Source organism: Myxocyprinus asiaticus, chromosome 35, assembly GCF_019703515.2.
Source record: "Myxocyprinus asiaticus isolate MX2 ecotype Aquarium Trade chromosome 35, UBuf_Myxa_2, whole genome shotgun sequence".
NCBI classification, from domain to species: Eukaryota; Metazoa; Chordata; class Actinopteri; order Cypriniformes; family Catostomidae; genus Myxocyprinus; species Myxocyprinus asiaticus.
The window spans coordinates 25,959,706-25,982,929 of NC_059378.1; the positions used below are offsets into that span (position 1 = coordinate 25,959,706).

General features: G+C 40.7%; 1 protein-coding gene across 2 annotated transcripts in view; it reads left to right on the forward strand.

Annotated features, from left to right (window-relative positions):
* The first annotated feature begins 1,565 nt into the window (after positions 1-1,565).
* LOC127425940 (potassium voltage-gated channel subfamily D member 3-like) overlaps positions 1,566-23,224 on the forward strand; it is a 249,179-nt gene continuing 227,520 nt past the window's right edge. For both annotated transcript variants that reach the window (XM_051672293.1, XM_051672295.1), the window contains exons 1-2: positions 1,566-1,799; positions 2,868-4,043. In XM_051672293.1, the coding sequence (XP_051528253.1) occupies positions 2,941-4,043 (1,103 nt within the window). In that variant the 5' untranslated portion in view covers positions 1,566-1,799; positions 2,868-2,940. The remainder of the gene's footprint in view (positions 1,800-2,867; positions 4,044-23,224) is intronic.

The following is a 23,224-nucleotide window of genomic DNA, read 5'->3' on the forward strand; positions in this document are numbered from 1 at the left end:
GTAACCCAGAGCCTTAACCGCTGAGCTACCACTGCCCCCATAGAGATACCTGTTAGAAGTTTGTTAAAATGTTTAGAATCCATGATTGAGCTGATTGCCCAGTATGGTAGTGAAGTGTGGGGTCCACTGAAAAATCCAAATCAAGAATTCACCAAATGGGGAAAACGTACAATTGAGACCAATTCTGTAAACATATTCTACAGGGACATAACAAATAAGGCATGCAGGGCAGAATTAGGCAAATATTCACTGTTATATTCAAAAAATACAAAAATGGGCAATCAAATTCTGGAAACATCTAAAACTCAATGACCCCCACTCATACCATTATAAAGCCTTACAATACTAAGAGTTGAGCAAAGAAACCAATCCCTTCTCTCAGCTGGTCCGGAGCTTCAGTCCTGATGCTTCACCAACATCTACTAACCCTCATCACACTGGACCAGAACAATACTGCTAAACTAATCAAACTAATCAGATACAGCCAAATTATAGTGCAAATAAAACAAAATTATATGACTTATTGGGAAACTCAAACACTACAACAGAGTAAAATGCAATGCTATCTGGACCTAAAAAGACAATATACCATGGCAGAATATCTGTCACTAGCATAATTTTACTAGCATTCCAGAATATCTGAGCTGCATTTTCTAACAGAATGCACAAAATACACAGCCATCCGGGGAAATTTTACCAAAGAATGAAACATATACACAGTAAATTTGACTGTTTAACAAATGATGAAAAACTGCCCTTCTTATTGGGTGAACACAAGGACTGCTGTGTGATAGCAGCACAATTTATGTCTGTCTGCCACAGTATGAGAGACAGTGAATGAACTGACCCGGGTATGTGTCTCCATCATATTTTACTCTAGCTCTTTCTTATGTTTTTTTTTTTTTTTTAGTAATATTTCATTTTTCCTTTATGTGTAACTTCCTTTTTACCTTATTTGTCAAGCATACATTGTATATTTAGTCTTTTTTATATATACAGTATAACATGTCAATTTTTGTGCGCTGTCTTTGTTTTACACTGTTTTATTTGTATGCAGCTCAGCTGTAAACACTTTGGCAATATGTACAAATATGTGTCATGCCAATAAAGTACCTTTTGAATCTGAATCTTTTTTTTTTTTTTTTTGCCATGTTGTCATTTTTTATTTATTGCAAATTCAACATATACAGAGGAATATGAATATGCAAAATTCCACAACATTCCATTATCATGTCAAGTTACATAGGCAAGTCATTACAAAATAAAAAAAAAAATAAAAAAAATAATAATAAAGGAATAAGGAGCAATAAAGGAAAGAAAGGGAGTGACTAAAAGAAGAGACAAAAAGAAAGGAGGATATACAAATGGTGGTGAATGCGCATAAAGAAAGACTGAATCTGATATAGGCGAGAGTGAGTGAGGGAGGCAGAGAGAGAGAGAGAGAGAGAGAGAGAGAGAGAGAGAGAGAGAGAGAGAGAGAGAGAGAGAGAGATGGGAGTGCTGCTTTTGTTATCAGGTGTATTTGGAGTTTGATTCTTCAGTCTTTCTAGGTCCTGCTGCTGAAGTGCTGATTGAGGGACTGACGTGAAAATGAGATGTTTCATTTCGCGAGCATCGACTTAGTTCAGTTGGATCTGTTCGCACATCGATCAGTTTCTCATTTATACTCTCACTACCTAAAACCGCGCTGCGCTCCCGCGTTAAGCCAACACGCACACAGGATAAGGGGAAAGAGTTCATTATTATAAATAGTTCTGTATTACTGTAGCCATATAGAGTTTCACAACGCCGACTTTTAGGTAAGTGTAACGGTGTTTTTTGTTGTTGTTGTTGTTGTTTTCGTCGCATCATTTCAGAAGGATACTGATTAAAGATTGTACTGATCGTTTATGATTGCTATGTAGGAGAAAAGGATGCCTTTTTATAGATGTGACATCAATGCGGTTCATTCATCAGCAGCTTAATATAAACAGGATTCCACCTTAAAATACAGCATCACGTCTTTCTTTCTTTCTTAATTTCTTTCATTATTGTTTTGTCCAAATTTGCTTCTTCTTTTTTTTATTTTATTTTATTTTTTGCTTTACTATTTTTTGACCTAAGTAAGAGTTTATCAGTGTTGGGACATGACTCAACAGGTAGCTCATCCACACCCAAAACAAATCATGCAAGTTAAGCCTGGTACCGTTTAGTTACTAGTTTAGTTAATGTTTAGTTTCCAAAATAAAAAAAAATAAAAAAATGAATGTGAAATCTTTGTTTTTACAATTACCCACACAAAAATCTTACCATGGTGAGCATTACTGTACATAGCAATAAATTAGTTTGAAGCAACTAGTAGATCTTTTCAGGTTATCATAAAACATTTCTTAATGTGGTAAAATTTAAATTAACTGGTTTTATTCGAATAAAATAAAAATTGATAAAAATCAACCTGACTCTGAATACATTTTTAAGGGTCAGATCTTAAAATGGTAGAAATAGCTCTTTAAAGTTACCTTACCACTGCACATGCTCACTTCACTTCAGTGTAGTAACAATAACTGTAATAATAATGTATTGTAGTGGAAAATATGATAAGCTTTGATTTAAATGGTAGATTTTGTGGTAGATTGAGTATTTTGTCATTGATACTCATGCTTCGTAAAAAACTGTATCCACTTACATTATTTGGCTCAAAAACGTTGTACAAGTCATGTAATTGTAGCAGATGTAAGAAGATATCATTGGTTACTGTTTTCCCACTTTCAGCTGAAATCCAGACAACATTTTTGTAGAACATTATTGTTATTTCTTAAATAAGTTTGCTACATTATCTAGTCGATATCCAATAGTTTGTCTTCTTGTGTGAATCCTCTCTCCCAAAGATGATGGCTGATATTAGAGCAAGGTACATTTGAAGGTGGTGCACCTGTCCAGAGCTCTTAAGTTTGAGTCACCATGGCAGCTGGAGTGGCAGCATGGCTTCCCTTTGCCCGAGCAGCTGCCATTGGCTGGATGCCAGTGGCAAACTGCCCTATGCCTGTGGCTCCCAGGGATCAAAGCAAGAGGCAAGATGAGCTGATCATCCTGAATGTCAGTGGGCGCCGTTTTCAAACCTGGAAAACTACGCTGGACCGCTACCCAGACACGCTCCTAGGCAGTACTGAGAAAGAGTTTTTTTACAATGAGGAAACTAAGGAGTACTTCTTTGACAGGGACCCAGATGCTTTTCGCAGTGTCCTCAATTTCTACCGTACTGGCAAGCTGCACTATCCTCGATATGAGTGCATCTCAGCCTATGACGAGGAACTTGCTTTCTTTGGCATCATTCCTGAGATTATTGGTGACTGTTGTTACGAAGAATACAAGGATCGTAAGCGGGAAAATGCTGAGCGACTCATGGATGACCAGGACGAGAACAAAGACATTAAACTACCCAACATGAACTTTAGGGAGACCATGTGGCGAGCCTTTGAGAACCCCCACACTAGCACTATGGCCTTGGTGTTCTACTATGTCACTGGCTTCTTTATTGCTATTTCCGTCATCACAAACGTGGTGGAAACGGTTCCATGTGGCTCCACACCCAACCAAAAAGATGTGCCATGTGGCGAACGTTACACTGTAGCCTTCTTCTGCATGGACACGGCCTGTGTGATGATCTTCACCGTGGAGTACCTCATGCGCCTGTTTGCAGCACCCAGTCGCTACCGGTTCATGCGAAGTGTGATGAGCATCATTGATGTAGTGGCCATCCTGCCCTATTACATTGGCCTTGTGATGACCAACAATGAGGATGTGAGTGGTGCCTTTGTCACCCTAAGAGTCTTTCGGGTGTTTCGCATCTTCAAGTTTTCAAGGCATTCTCAAGGTCTTCGGATCCTGGGATACACGCTGAAGAGCTGTGCCTCTGAGCTTGGCTTCCTCCTCTTCTCACTTACAATGGCCATTATCATCTTTGCCACGGTCATGTTTTATGCAGAAAAGGGGTCCAGCTCCAGTAAATTCACTAGCATTCCAGCCTCTTTCTGGTATACCATTGTGACCATGACCACGCTTGGGTAAGTGTGGCTTTTAATGCTTTTGCTGTGGCATGTAATATTTGACAAATAGAGTGTAACAGTAGGATTCTAGAAGTACAAATCCCATTAATTTTCTCCATATAGAATTAAAAAATTAATAATAATTATGATATAGACCTTTCAAGACAGACCTACCATAACTTCTGAGGTTGGTAATCATTGTTTTATGCTTCCGTAGAAGCCACAAGTAAATGTGATTTTAAATTAATTAAAAAGACATGCTTAATTGCCGAATTTTCAGTGAAGAACTACACTACCCATAATCCTGAGGAGGGATCTACCAATCAGAAATGTTGCTGTGACCAATGGACAAAATCATGGCACAATAGCTAAGTGATTGCCCACTCCCATGAAGCATTGTGAATGGCATTATAGAGTCGGTATTTGTAAATATTGGAATATTTTGCAATACATTTTATAGTATTAGTTTTTGTACTTAGTGACTATAAATCAAAAGTTATACCATACCATTGTTTTCATTCTATTACTTTGTCTTTTTTTTTTTTTTTTTTTTTCAAATTTTCAAATATGTTTTTGCTTCAAATCTTCAAATTGTGTCTTACTGCAGCTATAATATTCATTTGATTTAGCCATATTTCATTATGAACTGACTGGTAGCTTTAGATGTAAAAATGTTTTCCAGGGCACAGTCATCAATCTTAGTCATCAACCATTAATTATGTGTAATGTTTTGTTTTTTATAAAATTAATTTACAAGCATGAAAGGACAGGGTCGGCCCTAGCATTTTGGGGGCCCTAAGCAGATTTTAAAAATGGGGCCCCCCTACCTACATGTACACCTAGTTAAACACACCCAACATCAAGCAAGCGTAAACAGTGGGGGAAAAAACAAGTCAATTTATTTAAAAGTATAAAGCTTAAAAATGCTAAACTATCAACTGTAGATAATTAACACAGGTATAACTGCTTCAAAAGTACAAAAAAGAAAGATATATATATATATATATATATATATATATATATATATATATATATATATATATATATATACCATTCAGCCACAACATTAAAACCACCTGCCTAATATCGTGTAAGTCCCCCTCGTGCCGCCAAACAGCGCCAATTGGTGGTGAATTGTGGTGAATTCTCACCACAATTGTACAGAGTGGTTATCTGAGTTACCGTAGACTTTGTCAGTTCGAACCAGTCTGGCCATTCTCTGTTGACCTCTCTCATCAACAAGGCATTTCCGTCCACAGAACTGCTGCTCACTGGATGTTTTTTTGTTTTTAGCACCGTTCTGAGTAAATTCTAGAGACTGTTGTGCGTGAAAATCCCAGGAGATCAGTAGTGACAAAAATACTCAAACAAGCCCATCTGGCACCAACTATCATCCATGCAATTATCTAATTAGCCAATCATGTGGCAGCAGTGCATAAAATCATGCATATACGGGTCAGGAGCTTCAGTTAATGTTCACATCAACCATCAGAATGGGGAAAAAAATGTGATCTCAGTGATTTGAACCGGGGCATGATTGTTGGTGCCAGATGGACTAGTTTGTGTTGGGCTGGGCTGGTTTTATTGTTCAGTGAAGCAAAAGTGGAAATGGACCAGGCCCATAATGACTATGTAGGACTGGGGTAAAGACAAAACCTGTGTATCCTCAATATCCCTGGAGGTTTAAGTAGCTGTCATTGTGACTAATAGGCTGTGAAGCTACATCTGCTAACAAATATAAACTTCATGATATCTATCATTTACTGCACAGAGAACAGGCCGAATAAGGGAAGAAGTGCAGTGGGGTGGACTGTGCTCACATGGCCTATGTCTGAACTGTATGTCTTAATGTTTAAGACACAAGCTAAGAAAGGCCAGAGAGGACACATAAAACAAAACTCCTGACCCAGCTTACAGGCTTTAAAGTGAAAGCTTTATTTCTAAAGGAATAATTCACCCAAAAATGAAATATTCTGTCACGGTTTACCTTGTGTTGTTTCAAACCTGTATGACTTTCTTTCTTCTGTGGAACAAAAAAGGAGGCAGAATGTTAGGGACTGGCAGCTTTAGTCCCTATTCACTTTCACAGCCTCAGTCCTTCAATGGAAAGGAGGAGGCGGGAACCGGATGAAGCATCAAAGTAATGTTTTAATAAACTTAAACAAAAACACACAAACATAAACACATACAGGGCAGCTGCCTGTAGCTCTCTCTCTCCCGAACTGCTGCATCTCGTTGCACTTATCCCTCTCCTTGGCTGATTAGCCCGATTGGGGGCCGGGCGTGCGTAGTCACGGCCCGGCCCCACCCTCCTCCTTGTCACAGTGAAGTATGTAACTTCTTTTTATGCCAAAATACTTTCTCCTATCCCAGTTTATTGTTCATTGACAACAATAAGTAAGCCATTCGTGGGTTTACCTCCCCCAAAAGTATAAACACTGAGCCTCCCAGGCACTATTAAAACATGGATGTTTATACTAAGGATGGATGGATCGATCCTAAAGTATCGATATTTCCGATACTGACGTTGTATCAAAAATATCGATCCTCACACAAAATATTGATTCTAATTTTTTTTAAACTAGGGATATTATTTGGTTACCATGAACATGAACAATAATCATAAGCTTCAAAGTTAAATAAAAAGGATTAGGCTATATAAGCAAATACTTTTGCAGGATGGAGATGCTGAAAGACACTAGCAGACAAGTGCTTGTGCCATCAGAAGGCTCGTTCAAACAAGAGGGATCAGTCTTGTAGAGGTACAGAAAATCAGAAAAACAGCTTCCGGTTGTGTAGTCTAGGGCATAAGCAGGCATATGCTGTATGCCCACCTATCTTTTATAGGATTTTGCGTATGCTCACCTGAAATAAGTGATGATACGTATGGCCACCAGAACAATGAGGAGTCTTTTGACCCGGAACTTTTTCAATCTGTTAACTCAATGCTGCAGCACCGTTGAGTGAATTGTGTGTGTGTTTGTGTGTGTGTGTATATATTTTTGTACAGAGTGTACAGAGATTCTCTAAATGCGCACGGAGCTGCTGATGGCACTGGCAAGACAAACAGTCCAACTAAGCTGATCCACCAATCAGAACGTTAATTTCAGACGCAATTGGATATTTGCTAACCAATAACATTTCAGTAAGGGGTGGGACATTTCCAGCATCTAATGCACAAGCATTCCTGGAGTAACCATAATTTGTACTGTAAATGTATTTCCTTGCTAAACGTAGTCATTACAATTTATATTTCTAATTAGGAAAACAATTACACTATACACAGAAAATCACATAATAGTACACAAATAAAACAAATAACCATCGATTTTTATTTAGGCTATATATGTTAATACAAGATAACGTGTTAACGTGAACATTACTACACTCATATTAGCTACAATGCTTAACAGTTTTTATTAGTTAGAGTAATAATAAAGTATTAGCAATTTTCATATCAGCCTAATAAAAGGAATATTAATGACACCTATTAATTTAAATACATATTTAACATCAAGTTACCATACCATGGTTCTTAGCAGTGTACTCTACATCATGCCAGCAAGAAACTTCTGCCCACCTCTTCAGACACTGCTACAACACTACTTCTGGAGTATATTCACGCTAAAATAACAACATATCTAAAGGTGGCATTTCTTATAATTGTGTGTAATTGTTGTTAATAAGTGATTAACAAAAAATAGTTAACCATGGTTTTACTACAGTAATATTGTAGTAGTAATTATGATTAATTGTGTGGTAACTATGGTTTAACTAAATACCATGGTTAAACTATAGTTACTGTAGTGAAACCATGGTTCCATGATTTTTGTAAGGGTAAACAAAACAGAAGTCTAATAATTTTCTGTTTAGGCTCACAAATAAAAAAATAAAAAAAACTTGAATTATGACATAAACTTTTATTTTAAATTACCCATTAAATTTTATCCCAAAACATTCACAAAAAAATCAATTTAATAGAAGTATCGATATTAAAGATATTGAACTTGAAATTATTGGTATCGGATCGAAATGAAAATAAGTAGTATCGCCCATCCCTAGTTTATACTGTATGTTGAGCAACCTGCTCAGCTCCACCCATCCCTTTCTAGCTCAACCTATAGCGTGAGTTTGGGGTGTGGCTATTTGTTCAGCTGGGGAATGTGAACATCCATGGAAGATGTGTACACTGGAAAATAAATTTAGCTTTGCCAAAATTCGAAGACTTGCTTAAAGACACAGAGGCAGAGAATGGAGTAAAACCAGAGTGAACACTGGCATAGCATTTACAAGGTGGAGGACTTTTGGGGAAATTTTGGGGTTAGTTGAAGATGCAGAACTTGCCGAGTTTCTTCTCTACAGTTAATCTACACTCAAGGTATTACAACATAAGTTAGTTAATTACTACCACATAAATACCACATACATTTGTAAGATACTCGGAATATGTTTAGCTATGCTTACTTGTTACTAGAAGAACCATCCTACTTCATGTGCTCGATCCCCCACACACCCAGCTGCTGTTCAATCCATCGATGTTATCGGACGACCCGATTCCTCTGCCACACTTTCTGTCCAGTGTGTATATGTTATAGTGCTCTTGTTTATAATGATGTTAAATGTTTATCAACTTTTATTTAGTATGGCCTATTTGTAGGGAATCAGAGAGTGTGAAAGGGCATGATGGTCTAAGGGGTGTTGGCAAAGGTTGTTTGAAAACATACTTTATTTTTGTAATTCCGTTTGGTGACACTAGTATCAAAGAAATTACATACTTCACCTTTAATCACTTTCATAATATGGATAATGAGCTGCCAGGATATTCTTTAAAATTTTCCTTTTGTGTTTCATGGTAGAAAGAAAGTCTTACGGATTTGGAGCGACATGAGGGTGATTAAATTATTGTAGATTTTTCATTTTTGTGTGAACTAATGCTGCCTTCATGTGCTATTGGAATTATCCTTTGTCCCACTTCTGAAGTGGTAATTACGAGTACGTCACGTAAAAGTACTTTGTTGTCAGAAAGAAGAGGAAACATGGACGAAGCCAGGTTTATTCGTACATACTTCTTAAGGAACTTTTATTTTGACACCATAACACATATTACTCTGTTAGCTTTTTTGACGATAATGGAATTTTGCGCAAATACAAGCTATTTTCATATTGTAAAATGTGCATCATGCATCAAATGGTTGCTGATATACATACATGAATATGACCAAAACTGCAAGCGATAACAATTAGCTGTATTTAAATTTTTATTCACAACAGAAACCGTAGCCTCCTCCACCATGTTGAAAGTTTACGACTCCTCCTATCTCGGAAACTCTGGTATCAAAATGATCTCTGAGTTTCCCAGTCATAATTACAATTTGAGGGGTCGTTCATGTGCAACTTCCGAGAGGGAAACTCATATTTACGATAATTCCGATATACTAACTTTTTTTATTTTTTTTTTATTTTTTTTTTACTTTGCTCATGGCTTAGTAAGGTTTATCTGATGTAAACTTTTAAATATGGAGTAATATTAAATAATCTATCATATATTTAGTCTATGCTGATTGTGTATTTTTGTGTATTTATCCTAACAACAATCTAGGATAACTGCATTCTGGACTGCTTGTCCCATATAAACAAAGCTATCAACAGGATTAAGGATTTATGATTGCAGGTGAATGTGGTTGTTTCTCCATAAAAATGTTGTTTGTCATGAGATGAGCATGTTTACCGAAAGCAGGATTAAACAATGTGCTTAATGCACAATGTTTCTTGAAAACCCTAAATACTCGCCAAAATAAGGATTAATTGTTCTTATTCCTTCTATTTTTGGGAGTGTTTATTTTTTTCAAAGTCATGATGTTTAGATTTTTATTCCCACTGCCTGTGTAATGAAATCCATTCAGTTGCATAGCTTTTTGTTTGCCGTGTGCATTCATGTCCATATTTAAAGACTCCTGAGTATATTTGACCTCTATGATAGCTGATTTTCTACAGTTATGGTAATTACGTTACAATCATAATCACATTTTTTTTCTTCTTCTTGTAATTACTGTCTGTTTTTGCTGATTGTTATTGGAGATAAAAGAAGTGATACAATTTCACATCATTAAAGGGGTAGTTCACCCCAAAATGACAGTTCTGTCATTATTAACTCCATCATGTTATTCCAAACCTGTATGATATATTTTTTCCATGGTACACAAAAGGTGAGCACTCTTTTTTTTTTTAAATAAGGAAAGTGAATGAGGACTGGAGCTTTCAAGAAAACCACCAAAAAACACCATAACAATATGTAATGCCTTTAGTTTAGGTGAATTTTAAGTGAATGATGTTTGGTTATGAGACAAAAGAACCAATGACGTCATTGATATCAACCCTGACATGCCACATCTACAGGTGCCATATTTGATTTAAGAACTGCAGAGGGCAAGATCTTCTTTGATAAATGACTTAAATTTCAATCTGTTCCTCACACCACTATAACATGACACATTCAGAACAGTTGAGTCATTTGGACCATATATATTGGTGCTTTTTGTCCCTTTTGAGCTTGACAGCAACAGTCTTCATTCACTTTCATTCACCATGTCAATGAGTGGCCAGGATATTCTTAAGAAATTCCTAAAATTCACACGGAACTTGTGTTCCATGAAAGAAAGAAAGTAATACAGTGTTTGGGCCGACATGAGGGTGAGTAAAAAATGTCAATCTTTGAATATTTGATGGTTTTTATTTCATGTCAGCAGTTGATCCAATCAAACGTATTTCTCAGACAAGTCATACTTAGCAAAAGCACCCTGAAAACATGTGGAATGTAATTTCTATATACGCCTCTGCAGATGCTCTCTGAGCTTGTTAGTGCTCCACAAACATTAAGACATAAACCTTATGACAACTTGTAGTGAAGACACCTCCAAATGGAAGCCCTCGTTGACCTATTCCAGTTGAAGATTGTTTGTAAATGAATTCAGATACTGTACGGATCGGTGCCAAAAGAAGTTCTGACTTCCCTGAAGCACACAGGTCTCTCTGAGCAGTGACCTCATCTTCCATACTCAGCAGGGGGTGCATGGGTGAAGTAAACTGAATTGAACACCATCTTGCCGACAGTGACTCAACATGGTAGCTGACCCAGCACTTTCACAGCCAGCTTGTTGGTATAAGTGCTGTGTACGCCATCATCTGCCATGCTACACGGGTCTGGCCCAGCACACTGCCACAGCAAAAACCCGCGGTAAAGCACAGACATACACTGGTGGCCAAAAGTCTGGAATAATGTACAGATTTGGTCTTATGGAAATAACTTGGTAATTTTATTCACCAAAGTGGCATTCAACTGATCACAATGTATAGTCAGGAAATTAATAACTTGAAAAATTACTATTACAGTTTGAAAAACATTTTCAGAACTTCTTAAACTACTTCAAAGAGTTCTCACAAAAAAAATCCTCCATGTTCAGCAATGACAGCTTTGCAGATCCTTGGCATTCTAGCTGTCAGTTTTTCCAGATACTCAGGTGACATTTCACCCCACGCTTCCCGTAGCACTTGCCATAGATGTGGCTGTCTTGTCGGGCACTTCTCACGCACCTTACAGTCTAACTGATCCCACAAAAGCTCAATGGGGTTAAGATCCATAACACTATTTTCCAATTATCTGTTGTCCAATGTCTGTGTTTCTTTGCCCACTCTGTGATTTTCTGTTTCAAAAGTGTCTTTTTCTTTGCAATTCTTCCCATAAGGCCTGTACCCCTGAGTCTTCTCTTTACTGTTGTACATGAAACTGGTGTTGAGCAGGTACAATTCAATGAATCTGTCAGCTTAGGACATGTGAGGCATCTATTTCTCAAACTAGAGACTCTGGTGTACTTATCCTCTTGTTTAGTTGTATCTGGGCCTTCCACATCTCTTTCTGTCCTTGTTAGAGCCAGTTGTCCTTTGTCTTTGAAGACTGTAGTGTACACCTTTGTATGAAATCTTTTTTTTTTTTTTTTTTTGGCAATTTCAAGCATTGTATAGCCTTCATTCCTCAAAGCAATGATTGACTGATGAGTTTCTAGAGAAAGCTGTTTCTTTTTTTGCCATTTTTGACCTTAAGACATGCCAGTCTATTGCATACTGTGGCAACTCAAAAACAAACACAAAGACAAGGTTAAGCTACATTTAACGAACCAAATAGCTTTCAACTGTGTTTGATATAATGGTAAGTGATTTTCTAGTGCCAAATTAGCAATTTAGCATGATTTCTCAAGGATAAGGTGTTGGAGTGATGGCTGCTTGAAATGGGGCCTGTCTAGATTTGATCAAAAATGTCTTTTTTTCAAATAGTGATGGTGCTGTTTTTTACATCAGTAATGTCCTGACTATACTTTGTGATCAGTTGAATGCCACTTTGGTGAATTAAAGTACCAGTTGCCTTCCGAAACAGCAAAATCTGTACATTATTCCAAACTTTTGGCCGCCAGTGTAAGTGTCCTTTGATTTTGGTAAGAGCAATATGTTCTCATCTGTGCCATCAAGTGGCACTTCAAATAAACTGCTCAAATTATTAAACTTCAGCAGTTAATCATGTTCAAAACCTAACCCTAACCCTGTAGGCAATCAGAGTGCTTTTATAATGATCATGAATTCACTTCTGATTTATGTAGATTCTACTAATATTCATGTATGCCTCCTACATGCAGGATATTTTTCATCTACTATGGAAGAGGGAGTAAAACCACTCAGAAATACTTGTTTGGAGATGGAAACAAACAAAATGTGCATGTGTTTTCCATACAAAGAGCCTAAAAGTGATGTTGACAGATATGGTAAGGATGCATTGACTAAGAATTAATTGCATGGTTTATTTGCGCACGCTATCTTCATTGTTCATTAAAGGAATAGTGCAAATCAGGTAACAGTGCACACATGCCCAAAAATTCAGTGCTGAATGATATTTGCATGCCACAATTCTCACTCTTCTTGGTCGGTTCTGAGCACTAGGTTGTGGAGGATGCAGAAAATGACCACTTTCTGAAACAGCATCACTCCATCACTACGATCCATGCAGCTGAATCGGAAGTGTCAAAAGTGCACTTGTTTACATATGTAACATATTGTGCTTCTGGATATATGGTTGGTTATACTGCTCTTCTCCAACATTTGATGAGTTACTGTTGCCATGATCAATAGGAAATGTACACAAATATCTCTTTTGTTATAAACTTCAGTTTACCACCTACATTCCGAAGGTAATAGCATGACGTGAATTACGGCAGGCAAATAACGCTTAGTTTTGTGAATAAGGAGCTATCTGTAATAAGCCTTACTCAAATAGCAGGCATGTTTGCGCTAAAAAAAAATACTTAGTTTAAATATTCCTGTTTTAAACTGGTTTGTGGGTGCTTCATGAAAAAGACGCGGTGGTTTGCACTGATATACCCAGTGCTTAAGTGGCGCAACTGTTTAGTGAATTTTTCCATTTGCATCTGTTCTGTAGATTTGGGCTTTGGTTTTTTAGACCTGGCTGATAGTATTTAGAATATTTGCATGAGTTTGATTTAGTCATAAATCCATGTGTATCTGCGTGCCATCTGCTGTGAAAGGGGTTCCTACAGACTCCACATACAGTGGCCCTAAATTTGCAGGGTTGTGAGAAGAGACGCCAAGTGAGTGTTTTTATTTCCCTCTAAGCAGCTGCGGAGATCAGAAAGAAGCCATCTACAGAGACTATAACAGCATAACACAATTAAAATAATTATGAATTCTTATTAATCTCCCTGCCACTGCACTTATTATTCCACTCATCCACAAATCAAGCATAGATGCTATATAGCTGATGTTCATTACAACATGAGCACAGTATTTTAGAGACGCGTTGCACCAAATTATTTTGAAACTCTCAGAGTGGTTATCTGTCTTCTTTGCTAACTAGATTTTTCCATGATCAACACCAAACTGCAATCACATTACAGCAAAACAATGTCCATTGTGGTGTCTGCAATGTTTTGTGTTTAAAGTCATTATAGGTGCTGTAAGCTTGTTCATTTTTATAGAAAATTTATACTATGCATAAAGTGTCCCTACTACCTGAAATATGCTCTCTGCATGTGAACCATTTTCCGTGTTTGAGGTTGCTGTCAGTGACTTCCCTGAAATGCCTTTGGAGGGTTGAGTTTTGGAAAGAGGGTGTGTGGATGCAGTTAGAAAAATGGCGGAAGTTAGCAAAACATTAGTCTCAGCCTCAGACAGCATGCCCACAGACCGCAAGACAGATAATGCTGAGATGTATCTAAACAAATTGTTTTTTTATTTTATTATTATTATTTTTTTTATCATTTAGTTTTTTCTTTCCATTTCAGATCCACTTATAATGTCAGTCATGAGGTGCATCCCAAATCACATATTTCTGCACTATTCTATGCCATTTTGTAGTTTAAGTAGTGCGAATAGTATGTTCACTCTGAAAGTGCAATAAAAGAAAAGTATTAGGAGTACCTGGATGATGTACTTTTTCAACCGAAACAAGAGTGTGGAATGTTGGACTTTCAATAATGTTGGACTTTCATACGCTCAACTATCGCAGCTTGCCCTATACGTAGTGGAAGGGGTGAAGTACCAGGCCGCTATGCTTTTTGTTTTGTTTTTAATAATATGCATAAAGTGTCCCTACTACCTGAAATATGCTCTCTGCATGTGAACCATTTTCCGTGTTCGGGGTTGCTGTCATTGACTTTCCTGACATGCCTTTGGAGGGTTGAGTTTTGGAAAGAGGGTGTGTGGATGCATTTAGAAAAATGGCTGAAGTTAGCAAAACATTAGTCTCAGCCTCTGGCACGCCAACGGACCGCTCACAATCATTAACTGTCTGATGCTTATAGCACACAAAACTGGAAAACACTTTCTCGATCAACTCAGCACAAATCTGACTGGCTGGTTCGATGGAACTTCTGCAAGTAGACGCAAACAGGACTTTTTATCAGTCCGCCTAGAAGCCGAGTTGTGTTCATAAGTTTCCGTGTTGATAGAATGAGCATTTTTGAGGACGAAATAATCATAGAATTTGCCTAAGTTTGCCAGGTTAGTGACAGCATATCTTTTAAAGATATTCAGAGTTTCATTTGAGGCACGTAGCAGAAAGTAATTTGGATATCCACGAGCAGAGCTGCATTTTCTGCTTTGTTTACTTAGTTATGTCTGTGAAATTCTCTATAATGAGGTTTTCTGTGCTGTACTTAGATTCTCTACACATTTTCTGATATTCTGCAGTGTGTTTTCTGTGCAGTCGCTTGGGGACCCATATGTCGGTCTTTTATTATGGCATGATACATCTCCGATAACCCTGCCCTTAAACACCCCGTAATGACAAAACCGACTGTGATTGGTCATTTTACATATCAGTTAGATGGCTTTTTCCTATCTTTTACGTCTCCAAACTTGCTGCAAATTCAGCACTGATTATTTTCACATGCAGATGAGCTTTGCTGCAAACTTGTGGCAAATTGTCTGTTGTTTCCAAAGGTTTGCTGCAGGCTCACCACTACCGGTAAAGAGCTGCAAACTGCTGCAAACATTTTCGGCGAATTGCAAGCTAATTTTCATGTGAAAATAAAATGAGTGCCAAATTTGCTGCAAATTTGTAGCAAGTTTGCAGCTTGTTTGCCAGATCTCTTGATTTTTGTAAATCACATACAGCACCTTTATTATAACACTGATATGCATGACAGATAATGCTGAGATGTATCTTAAAGGTGTCATATTTTTTTTAATTTTTTTTTATAATTTAGTTTTTTCTTTCCCTTTCAGATCCACTTATAATGTTAGTCATGAGGTGCATCCCAAATCACATATTTCTGTACTGTTCTATGCCATTTTGTAGTTTAAGTAGTGCGAATAGTATGTTTACACCTATTCTATCGCCCTATACGTAGCGAAATGGGTGAAGTACCTGGCCGGGATGCTGGCCTGACACAATAATTGTAATCAATGGTGAATTTGGCAACTAGCGAAGCTTCTGTGAAGACAAAACCTTGCAAATGTAAGTTAAATGCTTTACCATCACCCCAGCTTGTGTAAATATGTATATTATTTTATATATAAGTGTTGGACTGAGTTTGGCTAACACGCTAAAGCTAGTGACAACACATTTTGTACGTTTAAAACATCACTTCCATCAGCTGAAAAACAGTATGACTCTGAAATGTACCACACAACCTGTTAAGGTTGGACTGAAATGATCAGGGACCTTGGTAAAAATAAACTTCATTCATGCATTTCTAATGTTTGGATCCTTCTGAAGAATACTCTTATCATTGGCTGTGTTCCAAGTAAAATACTGTATGTTCTTGTTTAGACAAAATGTTATCTATCCTACTTCCTCCTTCTTACTTCAACATGACTGGGCGTTTCTAAACACAGAATAGGTGTCATTGATGTACAAATGTGGGTGGTCATGTGATCTTGAGTTTAAATGTATTCATCTTTATGAAGTCGCGGACATTCGGAACCAGCAAGCAGTTTACTTTCACTAAATTGTCCTATTGGTTAGGGGAGGAAGTTTTGAATCCTGAAAGTTACAGTACATTTGCATATCAAACTCTTTAATCTCAAAAGATCAAAGAAAAGTTAATTCCTCATGATATAACCACTTTAAGCTCTTCTAATCTCTGTACCCTTCTAAGATATTTTTGTCAAGACTTCTTTTTTATGTACTAAAATCAATATACACAAAAAATTAAAACTAACCTGTAAAACTATATGAGTGTTGGAAAGGTCTAAATTGAAAGTCAGAGTGACACAGTTTACAGTTAGCAATAATGAGGCACAGAGTCATATCCACTATTCTTGTACTGTCATGGGTGTTGTGGTGTAGAAAGATTGATGGTGGCTGCTTATATCTTCTGAAGGTTGATTGATGTTAAGGCTACGACTTTCTCAAATGTCCTGTAGACTGTTTTGGTGTACTGCCTATGTTCACTCATCTATTCTTTCGAGGAAAATATCTAGGGCACAGATTTGTACAATCAGACCTAACACACACTACCTGAGGTTAGTTGAATTAGAAATGTCTTTTCAGCTCTTCCCGAAATGTGTATTCATTTTTTAAATATAGATTTTAAAGCTTTTCATTTTTTTTTTTTTTTTTAAAAAAAATTTTAAAGGTTGAATCAAGGTCAGAAACCAGTGCTCGGATCAAAAATCGAGTTATATGTTTAGTGACCTGTAGCTGTCAAGTATATGTATTAATGGTCTGAAAAAAGGAGAGTATTGTTGAATGTGTAGGTAATATGAAGGATATTTTCATTAAAACTAAAAACTAAAATCATCTCTGAAAATGAATCTGAAGAAAACACTCCCAGCGACTCTCCCAACAAAACTTGAAAAAGCTATTACTTAAGCAGTCTCACACGAGCAAGAGTGTTGTTGTACTGATATTATGGCTGAGTTTGTGTTAATATTGTATGCATTATGTACAGCCACTTCTGGTGTTGATTTGATTTTATAGGTAACAGAATTTTGTTTTCAGATTTAGAATTTATTTCAATTAAATGACTCAATTGAAGTATTTGACATAAATGAACAATACACTGTATTTTTATATGGTTAGAAAAATATAATGAAAGTGAATGGTGACTGAGGCTAACATGCTGCTGAATATCTCTTTTAACATTCCACAGAGGAAAGAAAGTCCTATGGGTTTGGAACAACGAGGGTGAGTAAATGATGACAGAATTGTCATTTTTGGGTGAACTATGCATTTAATAAAAAAACATTAAGTTTTAACACTGTATCAACCCCAATGTCTAATCATAATCTAATATTAAGATGGTAGTCACAGGGATGGGCTGTAACAGACTTCATGTAACGGTGTTACATATTCAGAATACACAAATTTAGTTACTGTATTCAGCCCTCGTTATTAATTTAAGCACCTGTAATCATTATAAAGTTACTTTATAAAATTTTGTTTGAATACTTTCAGAATAGTTCTCTCATAATGACCACAAAACAGATGTGAAAAAAAAAAAAAAAAAAAAAGAAATGACTTCATCAGTCTAGTGAGAAACAGCACATCTGCTGCACACTTGTCCACTTGCTCTCTCTTCTCCAGAGCACCTGCAGTGCTTGTGCAGTATTGCCAGGGTCACACTTTCACAACAAATTTGGCTCATTTGAAAACAGAATCGCAGGTTGAATTTATAGAAACTGGGGTTGCGGTTTTTGGGATGCTTAAAAAATGGACAGTAGACACTAGATTATGACAATACATAATCTTTTTCATGTATAATGATTCTGGGATTGAATATCTTGCAACTGTACCAACATACCGTTGACTTTACAATCAGCGCACTGTCAGCGCACTGTCAGTTGCTGACCAGTATCAATACAGTTGGCAAAGTTTTTTTACAAATATTTGAGCTCATGATACCTAGTTTCCCGCGATTGTAATTGCTGTGTAAATACATTTATGCAGCTGCAGATGCAGCTTCTGTGCTGAGCTTTGCATTTTAAAGATGGACAGCTCTTGATAAGCATTTTGTGAGTCATGTCCAAATCGGAAACTTGCAGAATGAAGATAGAAATAGCAGTTATAAACAAAAATAATATGAATAGGTAAAATATGGGAGAAAGTACTGCAAAGTCTGAAGGAGGGAAAATGACTTGCTGTTCCAAACGACAACAGGAAAATGTCATGGTTACTGGTGTAACCTCCGTTCCCTGATGGAGGGAACGAGACGTTGGTGTCGATTTAGTGACACTAGGGGTCACTCTTGGGAGCCCGAGACACCTCTGGTCTTTGATAAAAGTCCAATGAAAATTGGCGAGTGGTATTTGCATGCCACTCCCCCGGACATACGGGTATAAAAGGAGCTGGTATGCAACCACTCATTCAGGTTTTACGCTGAGGAGCTGATATAATGTCCGGCCATTTCAGCAGGTAGTTCAGCGTTGTGGCAGGAGGGACCAACGTCTCGTTCCCTCCATCAGGGAACGGAGGTTACACCAGTAACCATGACGTTCCCTATCTGTCACTCACTCGACGTTGGTGTTGATGTAGTGACACTAGGGGTCCCTATACAAAACACCACAAGGCTGAACTGTGTTACGTGAACTGGTGGTGTGTGGTGGGCAGACTTGCTGTATGCCTCATAGCCAGCACGCCAGGTCGACACGTAACCTCCCCCAACACAGTTATGAGTGTCAAACAGCCCTTTTTGGGGACAAGTTGACTACCCAAAAATAGAGACAGGCTTAACCCAGTCGTGGCCTCTTTTCCCCTTCTTTTTTCCACTCCCTAAAAAAGAAGGGGGATTATCTGACTGGGCCGCCAGGTCTAGTCGGGGGGTGCCCCTCTCAAGGGGAGGACACCGCGGAGACCACACCTCACCCCAAGAGAGGGGGGATATTTAAGTGGAAGAATACGTCACATGGTCTTTCCAACCATGTGGAGAGCCTTCAAGGTAGATCCTGCCCAATGGGGGAGGAGTTACTACAAACATGGAGACTGGGGCAGAGGGGCTCTGCCCAAGGAAGACGCAGTTTGCCAGCAGGGAAACGAATTAGCGGAAGATATAGATCGCATGGGATTAGCCTTACAGGGAACTGCCACATGCAGAGCACCTACCCCAGAACTGGGCTCTTAGTTAGCGCGTGTACTGGGCCGGCAGCAAGTCTCTCCGAAAACTCGACTGCCACCGGGCTCGGAGGAAGTCAACCAGGGAACAAATTTTGTGAACACTACTGGGAATTAACGGCGCATGTCTTCAGCTCAAAAGGAGGTGGAAGGCGCTATGTGCAAGCGATACACCCGGCCGGCTATCCTGGGCTTATCCGCTTAGGTTGCGTGCCACTACCTGGGACGAAACCGGTTCCACCCGGAGGTTGTAGAACCTTGCAAAGGTGTTGGGTGTTGCCCAGCACGCTGTTCTGCAAATGTCTGTTAGAGAGGCACCTCTGGCCAAGGCCCAAGAAGCCGCTACACCACGGGTAGAATGGGCTCGTAGCCCTACCGGGGGCGGCATGTTTTGGGCGAGATATGCCATAGTTATGGTGTCAACGAGCCAGTGGGCTATCCTCTGCTTGGAGACAGCGCTTCCTTTCCGCTGTGCACCAAAAGCAGACAAAGAGCTGCTCAGAGATTCTAAAGCTCTGCGTGCGATCCAAATAGATGTGTAAAGCGCGCACCGGACACAGCGACGACAGGGCTGGGTCTGCCTCCTCCTGGGGCAGCACTTGCAGGTTCACCACCTAGTCCCTAAAGGGGTGGTGGGAACCTTGGGCACATAGCCCGGTCAGGGTCTCAGGATCACGTGAGAGTAACCTGGACCGAACTCCAGGCACATTTCGCTGACAGAGAACGCTTGCAGGTCACCTTGATGGAAGTGAGCGCAGTCAGGAGGGCAGTCTTCAAGGAGAGTGCCTTAAGCTCACTGACTGCAAAGGCTCAAAGGGGGCTCTCTGTAGACCCTGAAGAACTACAGAGGTCCGATGAGGGAACGAGGCGCGGCCTGGAGGGATTCAGCCTCCTGGTGCCTCTTAGGAACCTGATGATCAGGTCGTGCTTCCCTAAGGACTTACCGTCGACTGCGTTGTGGTGTGCTGCTATGGCAGCAACGTACACCTTCAAGGTGGAAGGGGACAGCCTCCCTTCCAAACTCTCTTGCAGGAAGGAAAGCACTGATCTGACTGCGCATCTTTGGGGGTCTTCCCCACGGGAAGAACACCACTTAGCGAACAGACGCTACTTAAAGGCATGCAGGCGTGTCATAGAGGGAGCCCTAGCCTGAGTGATCGTGTCTACCATCGCAGGTGGGAGACAGCTTAGGTCTTCCGCGTCCCGTCCAAGGGCCAGACATGGAGATTCCAGAGGTCTCGGCGCGGGTGCCGGATGGTGCCCCTTCCCTGAGAAAGAAGGTCCTTCCTCAGGGGAATTTGCCAGGGGGGAGCTGTCGCAAGGACCGTGAGGTCCAAGCACCATGTCTGGGCGGGCCAGTAGGGTGCTACCAGGACGACCTGCTTCTCATCCTCCCTGACCTTGCACAGGGTCTGTGCAAGCAGGCTCACTGGGGGAAACGCATATTTGCGAATGCGAGGGGGCCAGCTGTGTGCCAGCGCGTCTATGCCGAGGGAGGCCTCGGTCAGGGCGTACCAGAGCGGGCAACGGGGAGGATTCTTGGGAGGTGAACAGGTGCACCTGTGCCTGTCGAATCAACTCCAAATCAGCTGGACCACCTGAAGGTGGAGTCTCCACTCTCCTCTGAGGGTAACCTGTTGTGACGGCACATCAGTCGTAGTGTTGAGGTTGCCCGGGATGTGAGTGGCTTGCAGCGACTTGAGGTGCTGCTGACTCCAAAGGAGGAGACAGCGAGCGAATTGTGACATACAACGAGAGTGCAAACCACCTTGGCGGTTGACATATGCTACCGTTGTCGTGTTGTCTGTCTGAACTAACACGTGCTTGCCCTGGATCAACGTCCGAAACCTCCACAGGGTGAGCAGAATTGTCAACAACTCGAGGCAGTTGATGTGCCAATGCAGTCGCGGACGCGTCTAGAGGCCGGCGGCTGCGTGCCCATTGCAAACGGTGCCCCAGCCCATTTTGGAGGCGTCTGTCATGACCACGACGCACCTGGGGACCAGTTCTAGAGGAACACCTGCCCGTAGGAACGAGAGGTCGGTCCAATGGCTGAAAAGACGGTGACAGACCAACGTGATGGCCACACGGTGTGTCCCGTGGTGCCATGGCCGTCTCGGGACTCGAGTCTGGAGCCAGTGCTGAAGCGGCCTCATATGCATCAACCCGAGTGGGTTGGCCACCGCCGAGGATGCCATATGCCTCAGAAGCCTCTGAGGGAGTTTCAGTGGAACCGCTGTTCCCTGTTTGAATGCCTTCAAACAGGCCAGCACTGACTGGGTGCACTCATTCGTAAGGCGCGCCATCGAGGAGACTGAGTCCAACTCCAAACAGAGAAAAGAGATGCTCTGAACCGGGAGGAGCTTGCTCTTTTCCCAGTTGACCTAGTCGGCTGAGGTGTGAGAGCACCAGGTCCCTGCATGCACACAACACGTCTCGAGAGTGAGCTAGGATTAGCCAGTCGTCGAGATAGTTGAGAACGCAAATGCCCACCTCCCTTAACGGGGCAAGGGCAGCCTCGGCGATCTTCGTAAAGACGTGAGGAGACAGGGACAGGCTGAAAGGGAGGACTTTGTACTGTTACGCCTGACCCTCGAACGCGAACCGCAGGAAGGGTCTGTGTCGAGGAAGGATCGAGGCGTGGAAGTACGCATCCTTCAGGTCTACCATCACGAACCAATCTTGATGCCGAGCGCTTACCAGAATGCGTTTTCGCGTCAGCATCTTGAATGGGAGTCTGTGTAAAGCCTAGTTCAGAACTCACAGGTCCAAGATTGGCCAAAAACCCACCGCCTTTTTTTGGTACGATGAAGTAGGGGCTGAAAAAAACCCCCTTCTTCTTCTTCTCAGCTGGAGGGACAAGTTCTATCGCACCCTTCCATAGGAGGGTAGCGATCTCCGCGCAAGGTAGCAGCGTTTTTGTCTTTCACCAAGGTGAAGTGGACACCGCTGAACCTGGGCGGATGCCCAGTGAAGTGAATCGCGCAGCCGAGTCGGACAGTCCGGACCAGCCCTCGTGATGGATTGGAAAGCGCAAGCCATGCGTCCAAGTTCCGCGCAAGGGGGACCAAAGGGACAACGTCATCGGATGTACCGGCAGGTGGGGCCTCGCGGCAGGGCGGAGCTCAAGGTGCCACACCACGTTGTGGCCGTGCTGAGTCTAAGGACATCGAAGCACTTACCTGGCTCCTTGTGACCACCCCCGGAACAGCCTGGGACGGGGGAGAAAGAGGCCTGTCCTCGTGACCCGTGGAGACTGTCACATCGGGGGTGGATTTGTGCCACAGCTGGGCGCTCAGGGGTGGGAGACCGCCGCTGGAGCGCCAAACCTGCCAAATGGAGTGGTGGATGGTGGTCGTGATGATGGCCGTACACACCGGATACATGACCCAGGGAACAAGGAAACCGCTCTTGCTGTGCTCTTGAGTACTGCAGCCACTTGGGCATGCAGCACAATTAAATGCAAAAGGTAACAAAAAGATGAAGATCTGCTTACCAGCTCCAGAGCAGCGGGTTTCGTTGTCCCTGGGTCGCCCGTCTCAAGGGCGCTTTGAAACCTTTCACAGGTTCTGGGCGGCCATGA